The 13,661-nt window shown below is 37.6% G+C and overlaps 1 protein-coding gene across 2 annotated transcripts in view; it reads left to right on the forward strand.

Moving 5' to 3' along the window:
• The window catches only part of PANX2 (pannexin 2), a 16,511-nt gene extending 4,482 nt beyond the window's left edge, over positions 1–12,029 (forward strand). The window contains exons 2-3 of one of the 2 annotated variants that reach the window (XR_322984.3): positions 959–1,098; positions 1,538–1,641. Coding sequence is in view for 1 of the 2 variants with exons in the window: in XM_006016508.3 (XP_006016570.1) it covers positions 7,609–9,060; positions 10,939–11,297 (1,811 nt within the window). In the remaining variant the exon portion in view is untranslated. Of the gene's footprint in view, positions 1–958; positions 1,099–1,537; positions 1,642–7,608; positions 9,061–10,938 lie in introns of those variants that run through there. The other variant, XM_006016508.3, reaches the window with a different exon arrangement.
• Positions 12,030–13,661: the final 1,632 nt, after the last annotated feature.

Below are 13,661 nucleotides of genomic sequence, written 5' to 3' on the forward strand. Positions count from 1 at the left end.
AACTAGGAAGTAGATACTTCACTAGTCTCTTCCTTGGGTCTTTTTGTGGGTGGATTTCTCCTGTTAAATTTTGAGCATTGCTTTTCTTCCAAAATATCAGCTCTGGTTCTAAACTAATTGAAATTGTCCCTTTAATTTTAATATCATGGAAAGCAACATTATATGAAGAAATGTACATGTGGGAATGAATGTAACCAGTGTCTCTTCTGCCCAGCAGTCTCTTTTTCCTCCGTGAGTTCTATATAGCAGAGGAGGAAATGACTGAAGTGAGATTAAGTAGTACATCACCATGGAACATCTATGTACAATTACGTTATCACCATGCAACCTGGACATCACATTGCATGATAGCTTATTATTGAGAAAATGTCTCCCCATTAAGCAGCCTAAGTATTTCTGGCACTCCCTACAGCAAGTTGTCATTCTGAACTAACCCTATCAACCAGACCTTCTATTTTTCAATGAGGACCCACATATAGGTATTTCTCTTCCCTGAGTTAAGTGACTACACTGGGGGAGGTCTTAAAAGGCACTATTGAGGCCTTTCAGCCTTAGCCCACTGGTAAGTGAATTTTAGCAAGCACTGTATAGTTAATTTCAGGGAAAAAAAAGTGATGCCTGTGATATATGGTTAATATTTTTGTGCAAATATACAAATCTGTTTGGGAGGCTTTAATTTATAATTGCATGTAATATAAGGTTATTTTGTGTAGATTGGAAATATGTGCAAATACAGCAGCAGTATAGCAAAGGAAAGCTTCCATATTTATAAATATGGGGCCTCTTTCTGAAGCCTTTATTTTGCAGTTACACACATGGGTAGTCTAATAGCTAGTAATCATGAGGGCTACCTATGCACATCCTACCTATCTTGGGTAAGGTGTGTAGAATTAGGGGCATTATTAACAATCAGGTAGTCCCTTTTCTTGGTTTTATTTAACAGATTCTTTTTAAACAGGCAAACTGGATCCAGAGAAAGGAAACTAGAGGTCTGTACTTAGCCTTGCTCATCGTGGGGATATTGTGCCTCAGAAAGACAAACTGAACCATCAGGCATGAAGTCCTTATTCAAACTGTAGAAAATATTCTTCAGTAGAGGTAATTTTTTTCTTTATTAATAATAAAAGAATGTTAGTGATAATAATACTTAATACTTACAGAGCTCAAAGCTTGATCCTACCAACACTTACACATGTTTAATTTTACTTATGTAAGTAGACCCATTGAATTAAATAAGTCTACCTATGTAAGTAATGCTAAGGAATAGGCCATTATACAGCACTTATTTTACAACTGTTCTTCCAGTATACTGATTGAAATCTTGAGATCAGTGAAGTCAATGGAAGTTTTTCATTAACATCAGTGGAACCTAGATTACACCCAGAATTTGTGTAAATGTTATCTTAAATAATAGTAGTATGTATAATTTCTCTGTATATTACTGATAGGCATGAAAGATCTGATGACCGGTTAAGTAGTATATCTTTTCTTTAGACTAAATTTTTTAACTTGAGTAACATAAATATTTTTTTTCCAGAGAGAAGAGGATCCAGAGCCTTTTTCTCTTTTTCCTTTGAAAGTTATTTAAAAGCCCCCAAATAAATTAGCTTGTTTCTTAAAAATAAAATATTCTTGTTACACACATTCTTGTACTTTTCTTCATGAGTTATGTATGCAGGGTGTACGAGACACGCGTCTGTTTGCTTACAGATATGTCCGTGCTGTGAAGTATTGTGGGTTATTCTCTGTGTCCTCCTTGGGATTCTATTTTAGATAGACCCATCAGTATACAACAGTGGGCTCTAGTAGCTAAATTCCTAGAGTCTGGCTTACCTATTAGAAACCTGTGTTTCAAGAACCAAAACTCCTACTTTTCAATATTACCTAATGCATATGTGTAATGAACACTGTCTTTAAAACCCTGGTTCTTTACAGTATTTCTTAAAGTCTAAGGGATTCGCATTGTGGAATACATTTATGTAGGATGGGTTTGACCCTGAAAGATTCTGAGCAACGTGGAGGTGCTGTGTTCCTTCACTTCTGTGTGCAGCCTCTTCATTCAACACACAGCCTTGAATAATTTTTTACACACACACACACACACACACACACACACACACACACTAATTGTATGTACATGAATGATTCCATTGGTTTCATGAATCTGTAGTTGTTTGCCCTTGTCTAGACCTCAAACTCACTGTGCCCAGTAGCAGCACCCTGAAATGCCCTATGCTTCTCCTTGCTTGCTAGTTTCCCAGTGCAAGCTGTGTAATCATGTCAACAGCAGAGACAGTTGGCTACACTTTGTCTAGTTAGGGGATAGCATGTCCAGGACAATGGGTTCATGGATTGCCAATGTAGTAAGTTTGCAGTGTAGAAATAGCTCAACTTGTTGAATGGGCTTTAAAACAACTATCTGTACAAGCAACACTAACTTTAACTTAGTACTAGCCAGGACAAGAATATGTATCTTACTTTTACTTACTTTTAAATTATTTATTCCTACTTTCTTTGTTCCTCCTATCTTTTTGTTACAACTGTGTTTGTTTGATCCCTTCCTCTATTATTGAGTCTTTGTTGAAGAATGCTGAATTCTTGCAAATTTAATTGAAAAATTATGATGGATGATTGTTTCTCAGGGTTCTGAAAAAAATGAATTTATACAAGGTATACCTTTTTCATTAATAAGGTTTCTAGTCTACTTCTGTTGAATGCACTATTTTGGAGGTGTATGTCAAGTAAGTAGAAGAGGTTCTTTGTCTTATGCAGACAGTGGTAAGTGAAAAGAAATATGTTAATACTTTTCAAGATCTCCAAAATAGTACAGTTAATGTACTTTAAATATGTAAATTACTTCTGATTCTTGCTTGTAATAATATTTTAGAAGTTTGAAATTGAAACACCTAAGGCTGCAGTCCTTCAAAGAGTAATGTAAGTGTTTAACTTCATGCACTGTAGGTAATCCCATTGGCTTCAAAGGGACTACCCAGCATACAAAGTCAGCCCCATGCTTCAGTCATTCCAGAAGCAGAACCTAATTCCAGTGCTGATTATTAAAAAATTGATGTTTATTATTATTTTTTGGTGAAAAAAAGAAATGCTGTGTTTATTTACTGTTTTGAAGAAACGTTTGTAAAACTATATGCATTTTGAGAGTGGATACAAGAACAATGGAAGAAGGATTGGGCTTATCATCCTATACTTTTTTAATATAGGCAGAGAACTGGGCTTAGACAAGCTTTGTCCTGATGTAAAATCACCCTTTATGTTGGTATAAACAGAGAACAGACGCATGCCAACATAAGTTCCTTGAATCTGGTATAGAGGAAAATGAGTAGAATTGTACCCATGTAAGTGGAATGCATCCATAGCTATCCAGGAGTAGCCATTTTCTCATAAGCCACTGATTCTCAACCAGGGTGCTATGGCACGCTTGTCTGCCTTGATATCCTTTCAAGGGTGTCACGGGGTGCCATACAATGTTAGATGTGCAAATGTGATTCACAAGATAAACCCAGAGACTTTAAATAGGAATCTGTAGTGTTTAAAACCTTTTGTGGTATTGTGATCTTTCTGAGTTCTTTGTACAGAAAATTGCGCTGCTACTTTTCTATAGTCAAAAAATGAACAAAAACTAGAGGTGACAGTTTCCAAGCAATGTCTTGAGTCTGAAAAGGTTCAGAACCACTGTCTTAAGCAAGCTGTGTCATTCTTTCCTGCCACCTCATGGTAAAGGTTTGCAATAGTTCCTACTGTGAAATGCTACTGGGTGATTGCCTTCTCATTAGAACTGTAAACAAAGTACTCAAGACTTTTTTCTTCCTCTCTTATTATTAGCTGTGTAGTGTTGCTAATGCAAAATGGCCACTTTGTTACCTTCTAGAAAAGGTTTCATTCAGCAGTGGATGAAGTGAGCCCTGTATAGTTGGGAGGCCATAAATAGGAGTTGCACACTTGGGATGAATATAGGATATAACCTAGAGTTTGTACAGTGCAGTGAGCTCCACCAAGATTAAAGTAGCAGAATTTATTTTTAAAAGATATACTATTTTTGTGTACTTTTAGCCTGACAAACACAGCTGTAAAAGATTTTTTTAAAGTGATTTAGTGGAACAATGCTACTTGTATACATACAGGAATACAAAATTATTTGCCAGTTTAACTTTGCTGATGTATGACCAGAAACATTCAATGGTATCTACCCAATTCTTTCTTACTTTGTTTATGTGCATAATTTCAGGACTTCCACAGTAATTTATGAGTAAAATGATCAGGCTTTGACCCATCTTACCTCAGGTGAAAAGGTCAAGTGCAAGGTGGTCAAGACCAGCAGTGTTTCAAATTATTCATATTTCTGCAAGAAGTGTCAATGGAAACAGCTACTGAAACTTAGCAGCTAGACTGTGCAATATCATATAATAAGGAATTGCAGGGAGGTCCCACACAATGGCATTTGCAGTTACTTATTTTGAAGGAACACTACCCTCTGTGGCAGTGGGTTGTATAGATAAAATCAAAGGCAGAATTTGTTCCTAGGTATTAAAAGTAGTTTTCTATTAAAACAATTGTGTTTAGCATTGTTTGCTGGCATGCAGTTGGTGGGATTGTATAGATAGAACTGAGAGCAGACTTATACATCTCTTAATGAGATTTTATACTAAATATGTACGGTGTTAGAGCTTGTTGTGGGCTATTTAAATTAAATGCAAAAAGCTTTAGCTGCTGGCTATATAATCCACTGCATAAGCTAGTGAATTGAAGTGGCAGGTACGTGGGTATTAGATGCAAATATACATAATTTTCATGTCACTTACTGGGAATTGGCAAGAGATCTTTTGACAGTTGATAACCTTGCTGTTCATTCTGTTTTAAGATGGTGAATTTCTACCACTCTTCTTACATATGAGTGCAGCCAGGAAAAAGCACAGAGGGATCGTGGTATCTGCACATTATCCATGCCTAGACAAATCTGCTGCTTATCTACATGACCTTAGCAGGATCAGTCAATACATAGGGAGAGTCACCTCAGTCACCCCAAAAAAGCAATATTTTAAAATCCCCCCTTCATCCAGTGTTCTTTTAAATGCATGTTCCTAAATGGATATGTAGGAACATGATGCTTCATGCAATTACTCAGTTGACGTTTTTCACCACAGAGAGGACTGCATGTCCTGGTGGCCGGAGTAATTACTTGAAAAAAAAAGTTTTTGAAGTGCTTTGAAAATGTTAAGGCTGATACATAAAGCTATAAGCCCAGGTTACTGCATTACATGCGGTGGTCAGCACAGTGCTGAAGCTGCCATTATAACATTCTCATAGCCTTTTTTGTAGGAATTATGTTTCTTACCTCTCAACAGAACTTTTTAAAACAAAATATGTATTTCTGTGCCTCTTGAAAATTGAACCTGAGCAATTTCACCAAGCAGCCTGTTCCCTTTCCATTATGACATATTAATTTTTGGCTTAAATGATAGCTGTAGGTGCCTGAAAATAAAAATTCACTCCAGCTGTCTTCATTGTATTATCATTCTTTAATCCAGACGCATACTATTGTTATCTTTCATAATTCTCATTTATAAGATCTTGATTTTTCCTAATGAGCACATGTCACAGAGAGGAGAATCAGATCCATTTGTTGCCTCTGCTGTCATGACATGATTACGTATGTCTGTCTTGGTGACACATGGTCCATCAGCCCTGATGTTCTAAGTCTGGAAAGTAGATTGAGTGAAACTCATCCCTAAAATTGCTTCACTAAAACTAATGGCATTGCACTAAAGGGGACTTCTACACAAATGTTTCAGAAAACATATTTACAAGAACTTTATATTTAGTGGGCTGAACACATAGCTTGTTCCTTGATGATAATATACTATGATAGACCATGAAATCATGGCCCCCATTAAAGTCAATGGCAAAACTCCCAGTATAGAAAGCTTCAAAATGATTAATTTTGAAGTATTCTTTTCAAGTGAAGATCTCAGAATTAATTATAATATTATCGTCCTTTGTTTTATGTGAGTAAGTAACATTTATTGGAATTTCTCTCCACCACTTTGTTCCATATTTCAATGTGTTACTCAAGGAAAAAAACCCTTACAAGGTCATCATGTTACCAAAAAGGAGTATATGCATGTACATTCAGATCCTACCAAAACACATGCAAACCTTGGTTTTCTTTGTATAGCAAAGTATGTTGGGCAAGTTGTGTGGGTGCTAGTGTAGAAAGGGTTAGATCAGTGAGAGCCAAGCACTTTCTCAGGAGCGCTACAAATTAGTCTTATACCCTCCCTGAGCACCAGTCCAATCCCCTTCCTGTACCTGATCTGCTGCTCTGTTTTCTGCTCCCTTACCAGCCCGCTGTTTTGCTTTCTGCCTCCTGCCCCATGCTCCTTGCCTGATCTGCTGCTCTGCTTTCTGTTCCCTGCCTTATCTAGCACTTTGCTGCCTGTCCTCCTCCTCCCCTTCCCACCAAATCTGCCGCATGCCATATCCAGAGGCTGCTTGTGCCAGTTCAGGCACTTGTGCTGCAGGTTGGTCACCTCCAGATTAGAGCATTTTTTCCATGTGCAGCTTGTGCTTTTCAACTCCTTAGATGGAATCCTTCTTCACTAAAATCAAGTGAAACAAACGTCAAGGAATTTACTGGTTTTGAACAATTCCACACCCATCAAAATTTCCCCCAGTGCCTGCTGGCTCCAGTTTGAGTGCAGACAGTGAGTTCATAATGGAAACAAGCTTGGTGTTCTGGGGCACTAAATTCAACAAAGGAAATTACATACTTAATGAGGGTCTTATTTTAGAGACTTCTTTTCAGAGTGCCTGTCAGAACTAAAAAAAAATACTCCATTTGCTCTATTTGCCCCACACAAAAACTGACATAGATAAAACATAACTTGTCTCTTCTAAGACCATGTCTAGGTGAAGTCTGCTGTTGACAAAACTCCACTAGACTGTATAAAATATTGTAATGTCAATGCTGCAAAATCTTTACTCGTAAATATTCACAGTATTAAGTACATTGTTAATAGGCAAGATGTTCCATTTGTTTGTTTCCATTTAAACCAGAAGTTATTTGGAGTTAATTTAACTTAATACAACCTTAAGTTTAACCTCTCTGCTGTGTCCAACATTGAATTTATTAACAAAATTTTACAGGCTTTGGCCCATTGCCTTCAGCTGTAGCTAATTTGTTTTTATTTATGGGAAGGGGGAAGAATTCACCTAGACAGGTCATATATTGTATTTGTTTGTTGAGGGAAGCCCTGTCATTCCAATATAATAATTGTGGCTTCTGTACAGTAGGTAAGCCTATCATTTAGCTTTTCAAAGTTTAGTGCATTCCAAGTAGTATCCAAATCAATTTTTCTAATTTTTACAGACAGATTAAAATTTTTAGCTTCATTCTACCCTCTTCAGGCAGATAGTTTTTCCTGGGGGCATATACGCATGAGCAATGCAGATTGTAGCTATCTAAGGTATTGTGAACATGAGTATCATGTAGAGCTACAGTAAAGGAAAATTGATATAATTTGAAATACTTATTTTCCAGAGTTCCTTTTGTAGGTTAAATGCACAGCAGTGACTTTTCTCTCTGTTATACAGAGGAGCCAATATACTGTTACACACCACACAACTTCACCCGCGACCAAGCCTTGTATGCCAGAGGATATTGTTGGACAGAACTAAAAGATGCCTTGCCAGGAGTTGATGCCAACCATTGGCCCTCCTTGTTTGAGCATAAGTTCCTTCCTTATGCACTGCTAGCTTTTGCTGGTATAATGTACATTCCAGCTCTTGGCTGGGAGTTTCTGGCCTCCACCAGACTGACTTCAGAGCTTAATTTTTTGCTTCAGGAGATTGATAACTGCTACCACCGTGCAGCAGAAGGGCGTGCACCAAAAATAGAGAAACAAATTCAATCCAAAGGCCCAGGAATCACGGAGAGAGAGAAGAGAGAGATCATTGAGAATGCAGAGAAGGAAAAAAGCCCAGAGCAGAACTTGTTTGAAAAATACCTGGAAAGAAGAGGGAGAAGTAACTTTTTAGCTAAACTTTATCTTGCAAGACATTTATTTATAATATTTTTAAGCATTATACCCATCACATATTTATCCACCTACTATGCTAGCCAGAAGCAAAATGAGTTTACGTGTGCACTAGGGGAACCTCCGGACAAAACAAGCAACTCCAAATTGCACATCCGAGTGAACTGTAAACTGCCATCGGTCCAGCTCCAGCGTATAATTGCTGGAGTGGACATTGTCCTCCTCTGCTTTATGAACTTGATCATTCTTATCAACTTAATTCACCTCTTCATATTCCGCAAGTCCAACTTCATATTTGATAAATTGAACAAGGTGGGGATAAAGACCAAAAAACAGTGGCAGAAGTCTCAATTTTGTGATATCAATATTCTAGCTATGTTTTGCAATGAAAATCGGGACCATATAAAATCACTGAACCGCCTGGATTTTATTACAAATGAAAGTGATCTGATGTATGACAATGTGGTACGCCAGTTGCTTGCAGCCTTGGCTCAGTCGAACCATGATGCTACACCAACGATGCGTGATTCAGGGATTCAAACAATAGACCCCAGTATTGATCCAGCAGACATTGATGCCAATGAACAGCTCATCATTAAGAGACCTAGAAAGAAAATGAAATGGATTCCAAGTAGCAATCCACTCCCTCAGCCATTCAAGGAGCAGTTAGCCATTATGAAAGTTGAAAACCACAAGCCTGAAAAGCCTAAGCCAGTGCGCAGAAAAACAGCAACTGACAGTCTTATAGCTCCTCTGCTAGAGTCCACAGCAAAATCCTCACAGCAATCATCATCTCAGAAAACTGAGCCAAATACCATCTCTGGTGCAAATAATGAAAAAAAGCATACCCGCCACTTTTCCCTGGACGTCCATCCATATATACTTAGTAGTAAAAAACCCAAACCAGAGATTCAAGCCATTGCCTCAATGCCTACATCCAATAGTCAAGAGGGTGGATTTTTAAACCAAGAAGAAAATGTCATAGTACATGTCACCTCTTCTCTCAAAGGTACAGTATGCTGTTCTGGTACCATTTCAGTAGTGACAAACCCAACAGGCCTTAAGTTGTTGTAAAAGGTTGAACTCCATGATGATCAGATCTGTTTGTTCTCTCTTACTAGATTTCTAAATAGCCCATAATATAAAAGCAGGGAAGCCTCTTAAAGGAGATAACTATGCTTTCTCTCACTTGCTGTATGTACCAGTTTGTATCAATATATGCATTAGGATCTAGTACAGGTAGAGCTGCACAAAATATCCTTCCTTTCTACAATATTTTTGAAGTCTTTAGAAATGTTCACAAATTATGAATCTGGCCTCATGCAAAATATCACTTCTGCCAAGTGTAGGAGAGAGTGACTCCAAAGAATGTCATCCTCCTCTCTCAGTTGTACCACACTGTAGGTATGTCACCCATTTTAGAGTAACAAGAACACACCCAAAAGCTTGCTAAGAACTTTTTTCCAACTACTCAGCTGGTCTAATAAAAGATTACCCAAACAACCTTGCCTGCCATAGTAGATTGAAGCAGTGAACTCTGAGTACCAGTATTCTAGGTCTGACCTTGGCCAGTATCAGCTACATCTGAGGAAGGGATTAGTGATTTTGCAGGTGGCAGTTAGCTGCTCACAAATATTTCTTTCAGATCTCCATTTCTGAGAGTTGACACATGCCCTGAAGCTAGATATTTTCCATTTCAGGTTATTGTTACTGTTCTTAATCCTTAATATTCAGTTAAATTTCCCTTTATCCTACTTGGCCTTAAGGAAAGATGGTCTGTAGTATAGGTGCTGGCATGGAAATCAAGAGATTTCAGGAAGTTTATAGCAAGGCACCGTGACCTGGTGTGCCTTGATTCCCCACCTGTGCATTGGGGATAGAAACCCTTCTCTACTACACAGGGTGTGAGGCACTACTGTGCTAGGGGAGCATGCACGTGCATTGATAGAGATCTTGTTTATTTCTGTCAATTACTGCCATATAAAAGAAGAAATATGCCATTTCAATTACATAAAACTTGATGTGTGCATAAAGCAATGTCTCTCATCTTATTTCAAGCTAAAACCTTCTCCCTCTGGGTGTTGACAGACTGATAGCTACTATTTTCCCCTGCCTAGCAAATAAGTGATTTGAGGTATAAAAGTTTTTGTCATTTCCAAATTCCTACTCTTCTTAGAGCTCTCAAACTCCCCATTGTGTATATGGGACATCGTGCAGTCTCCTTTATCCAGTACCATGCTCCAATTCCAGCTCCAAAAGCCAATATTATTTTATAGCCTTAGTTACCATTTACATTACAAACACACAAGAAGTTATGGTAGGTTTGAACCACAGCTGCTCTTTTTACCCCTCATTCAAAAAACACCACAACTTCTGAGTTAAGTAAAGAAGATTATGATCCATTCTTTACACTAGTTCTTTCCAATACTAGACACCAATTAACTATACATTTTTGCTTTTCTTCATTCAGAATATTGTCTTACAGTATATGATTACTATGTTTTCCATTAAAACATAATCTGTATTTTTTATATTCCATCCTATAGCCATTGTAGATGTTTGTTTAATCATAATCTTTACATAGTTTTTTTCTTTGTTTTATATAAATGTTTTTCCATAAATGAGCATAGACATGCATAAGAAAGTAGGTTTGTTGTTATTCATGACAATGAACTTTCAGGCTTAGAACCTCAAAGTCAGTGCTCTCATGAATAAGTCATCATGGGTTTCTCAGACTCTAATTAAAACTCAGTTTACAGAAAGACTTCTGCTCTGGTTGAAATCAGTCCCATTGACTTCTGTCAGATTAGGATGTTGCTGTACAATGGTTAGCTAGGAGGGGAAGGCTAGACAACTCTTTTATGGTAATTCTTCTCTTTTCTTTCAGACCCACATCCTGAAAAAGATGCTCTGTACTCATCTGAGACATGCAGAACTGTACCTGCTGCAGGGGTGTTTCTCACCTGTAACCACAAACATATAGCAACAAGTGCTGCTGCAACAAATGTAACTCTGAGCCAGGCCAAATCAGAGCCAACACCTGCACTAAACTGTAATGCTGCTCACCCTCTGCTGCACATCAATACACTGTATGAAGATCATGAGGAAGAGGTTTCAAACCTTATAGACGATGGTATTCACTCATCAACTGAACCCAGGGAAATACTCTCCATACCAACCCCAAAACAGAGAATGATAGCAACGTTTGATGAACCAATGGCAATAGTGAGCTCTGTGGAGTACTAAAGAGACTGCGCGGCACAGCTGTACCCTGATGGTTAGGTCTAGCACCACTGTAAGTTAGACCTTGCTATCCACAACAATGCAATTTACTGCATGAGCATGGAGAGTTTTAATACAAACTATAAGCTTTGGTAATACTTCAGATGTTTTCCAGGGTCACATCATCACACTGTCAGTAGCGTACAAAACAGAAGAATAATAAATCCAGATGGAAATACACCTTTACTGTCAACCCCCTCCCCACTGCCATGTGACACAAAATTGTAGCTTCCTGAGCGCCACATGGTCCAGACAACTTCTGAAATATTAATTCAGTGACACATGCAGCAATTTTTTATAGAGTGCTTATATCCCCTGTAGTTGACAATCGCGAATTCAAGTTAAACAAACAAAGGTAAGGTGTATATTCCATTTTAATGGCAGGAGTTGAGAGTATCAACTAATAAGAGGAAAATGTCAGGGGAATGTTTCTCAAGAAACAGGAACAATCTGCAGACAAGCTTTTCATTTTTGTTTTTTTGGCTCACTAATGCTGGACTTGATGGAAATTTAGGTTGAGGGGCCTATTAACACCAGTGGTTAGTGCAAAAGAAATTGAAATTCTTCAATTTCTTGTATGCCTGAATGAGAAATTCCCTGCCCTTTAACAAGCTTATATGTTTGATGGAAGATGATAAAATGAAGAGTTTATTTTTTTAAATATATTTTACCATAAAAATTACTTTGTAGCTTTTCAAATCAGGTGTTAATTTAACAAAATGGGTAGAAGAGGGTCATTATAGCTGCTTATTTTTTCATAGTATTTCTGTAAACCAGGTTAAAAACTTTCATGGGTGCTTTATTGATATGAAAAATCTTACTGAGCTGATAAAATATTAAACCAGCAATTTTGTCAAACAATGCACAGTTAAGGAGAACTATGAATTTAAGTCTGCAGTATCTCTAGAGGCCAATCCAGCAAAACACTTAAGTATGTGCTTAGCTCTTGGCAAATGAGTAATTCCGCTGACAGTCACTGAGACTATTCACATATTTAAATTTAACGTATGCCTAAGTGTGTCTGCTGGGCCTGGATCCTAATGTATGCAGACAGTAATCCTGCAGTATACGCTCTCCTTGTGATTCAAATTCTGCCTATCTTGGCTGAAAGCACATCCTCATGCCCATCTTCCTATAACTTTTACATGTGTGATTTTTTATTAGAAAACTCTAGGGTAATTAAAACATCAACTAAAAATGTATCATGCAATAACCATTCTCAGCAAAATTATAGTGAAATAAAAGTAACTTAAAATAATTAGAGCTGCATTCAAAATTATGGACTTTTGTGTGTTTGCTTCAAAATTCTGCATAATGGTAGAACAAAATATACAGCACAAGTATGGGACTGAAATCTTAAATATATTTTTAATTTATATTACCTCAAACATGGATATGTGATGCCAGTATTTAATGAAAAATAGCACTGAAAATAAACATTATTCTGAATATCTTTAATGTGTACTCTTTCATAACCAAATGACCCATCCTTACCACATGACAACTAATAAAACTTTAGGATAAGTGTTAAACCTACGTTTTGGAAACAATATCCCATTCCAGCTTGCACATCTGACTTGGTTGATGGCGGATAATATGGTATACAATTTTAAAATAATAAAAAGCCAATGACAGGTTTGGGGCTTTATTCTGATTTTCATACCTAGATAAAATTGCACTAGTTGGACTGTATAAAGAGTACAGAATCTGGTTCTTAAACATGAACCTCCTTGAAGCTGCTTTTTCATTTGGCCTGCTGACCAGCTGCACTCTGTAATTTTCATCTGAAATCAGCACACATCTGAGTATTCCTGGTAGGTATGACTGCCTGGCTTCATTATATTTGTGCACATTCTGCTGACTGCATGCACTACAGCAGGCAGAAACTAACAGGTTAGATTGAATATATTTACAGCCAAAGTACTGTGGTCTTAAATTCCAGTGGGGAGTTCCTACACTGTTTAAAATTGTCTAAAAAGATTAGAAACCTGTGATTGACCACAAAAGTCAGGAAATGCCATTGGCCTAATTCACAATCAGTTTAAGAAAAAACTCCTTTGTGCAGCTGGAGTTGCAGCTGTTTAATCAGCACAGGGGCTGTTTTTCCTGATGCCATGTGTTAGAAGCTATGCGCACTTATATACATTCTGGACATCTGCTCTGATGTGCTAATGAGCATGCATCAGGGCAGACTCAATTAATCGAGTCTACTGGAGCATGTTAATTAATATGCTCCAGCAGCCTCTGTATCACATCTATGCAGCATCCCCATGCTTCAGAACAGCAGCAGGTGTGCTTGAACTAAAGCTCGTCAAACAAGTTTTAGTT

This window comes from Alligator sinensis, unplaced genomic scaffold, assembly GCF_000455745.1.
Source record: "Alligator sinensis unplaced genomic scaffold, ASM45574v1 scaffold600_1, whole genome shotgun sequence".
In the NCBI taxonomy this organism is placed as follows: Eukaryota; Metazoa; Chordata; order Crocodylia; family Alligatoridae; genus Alligator; species Alligator sinensis.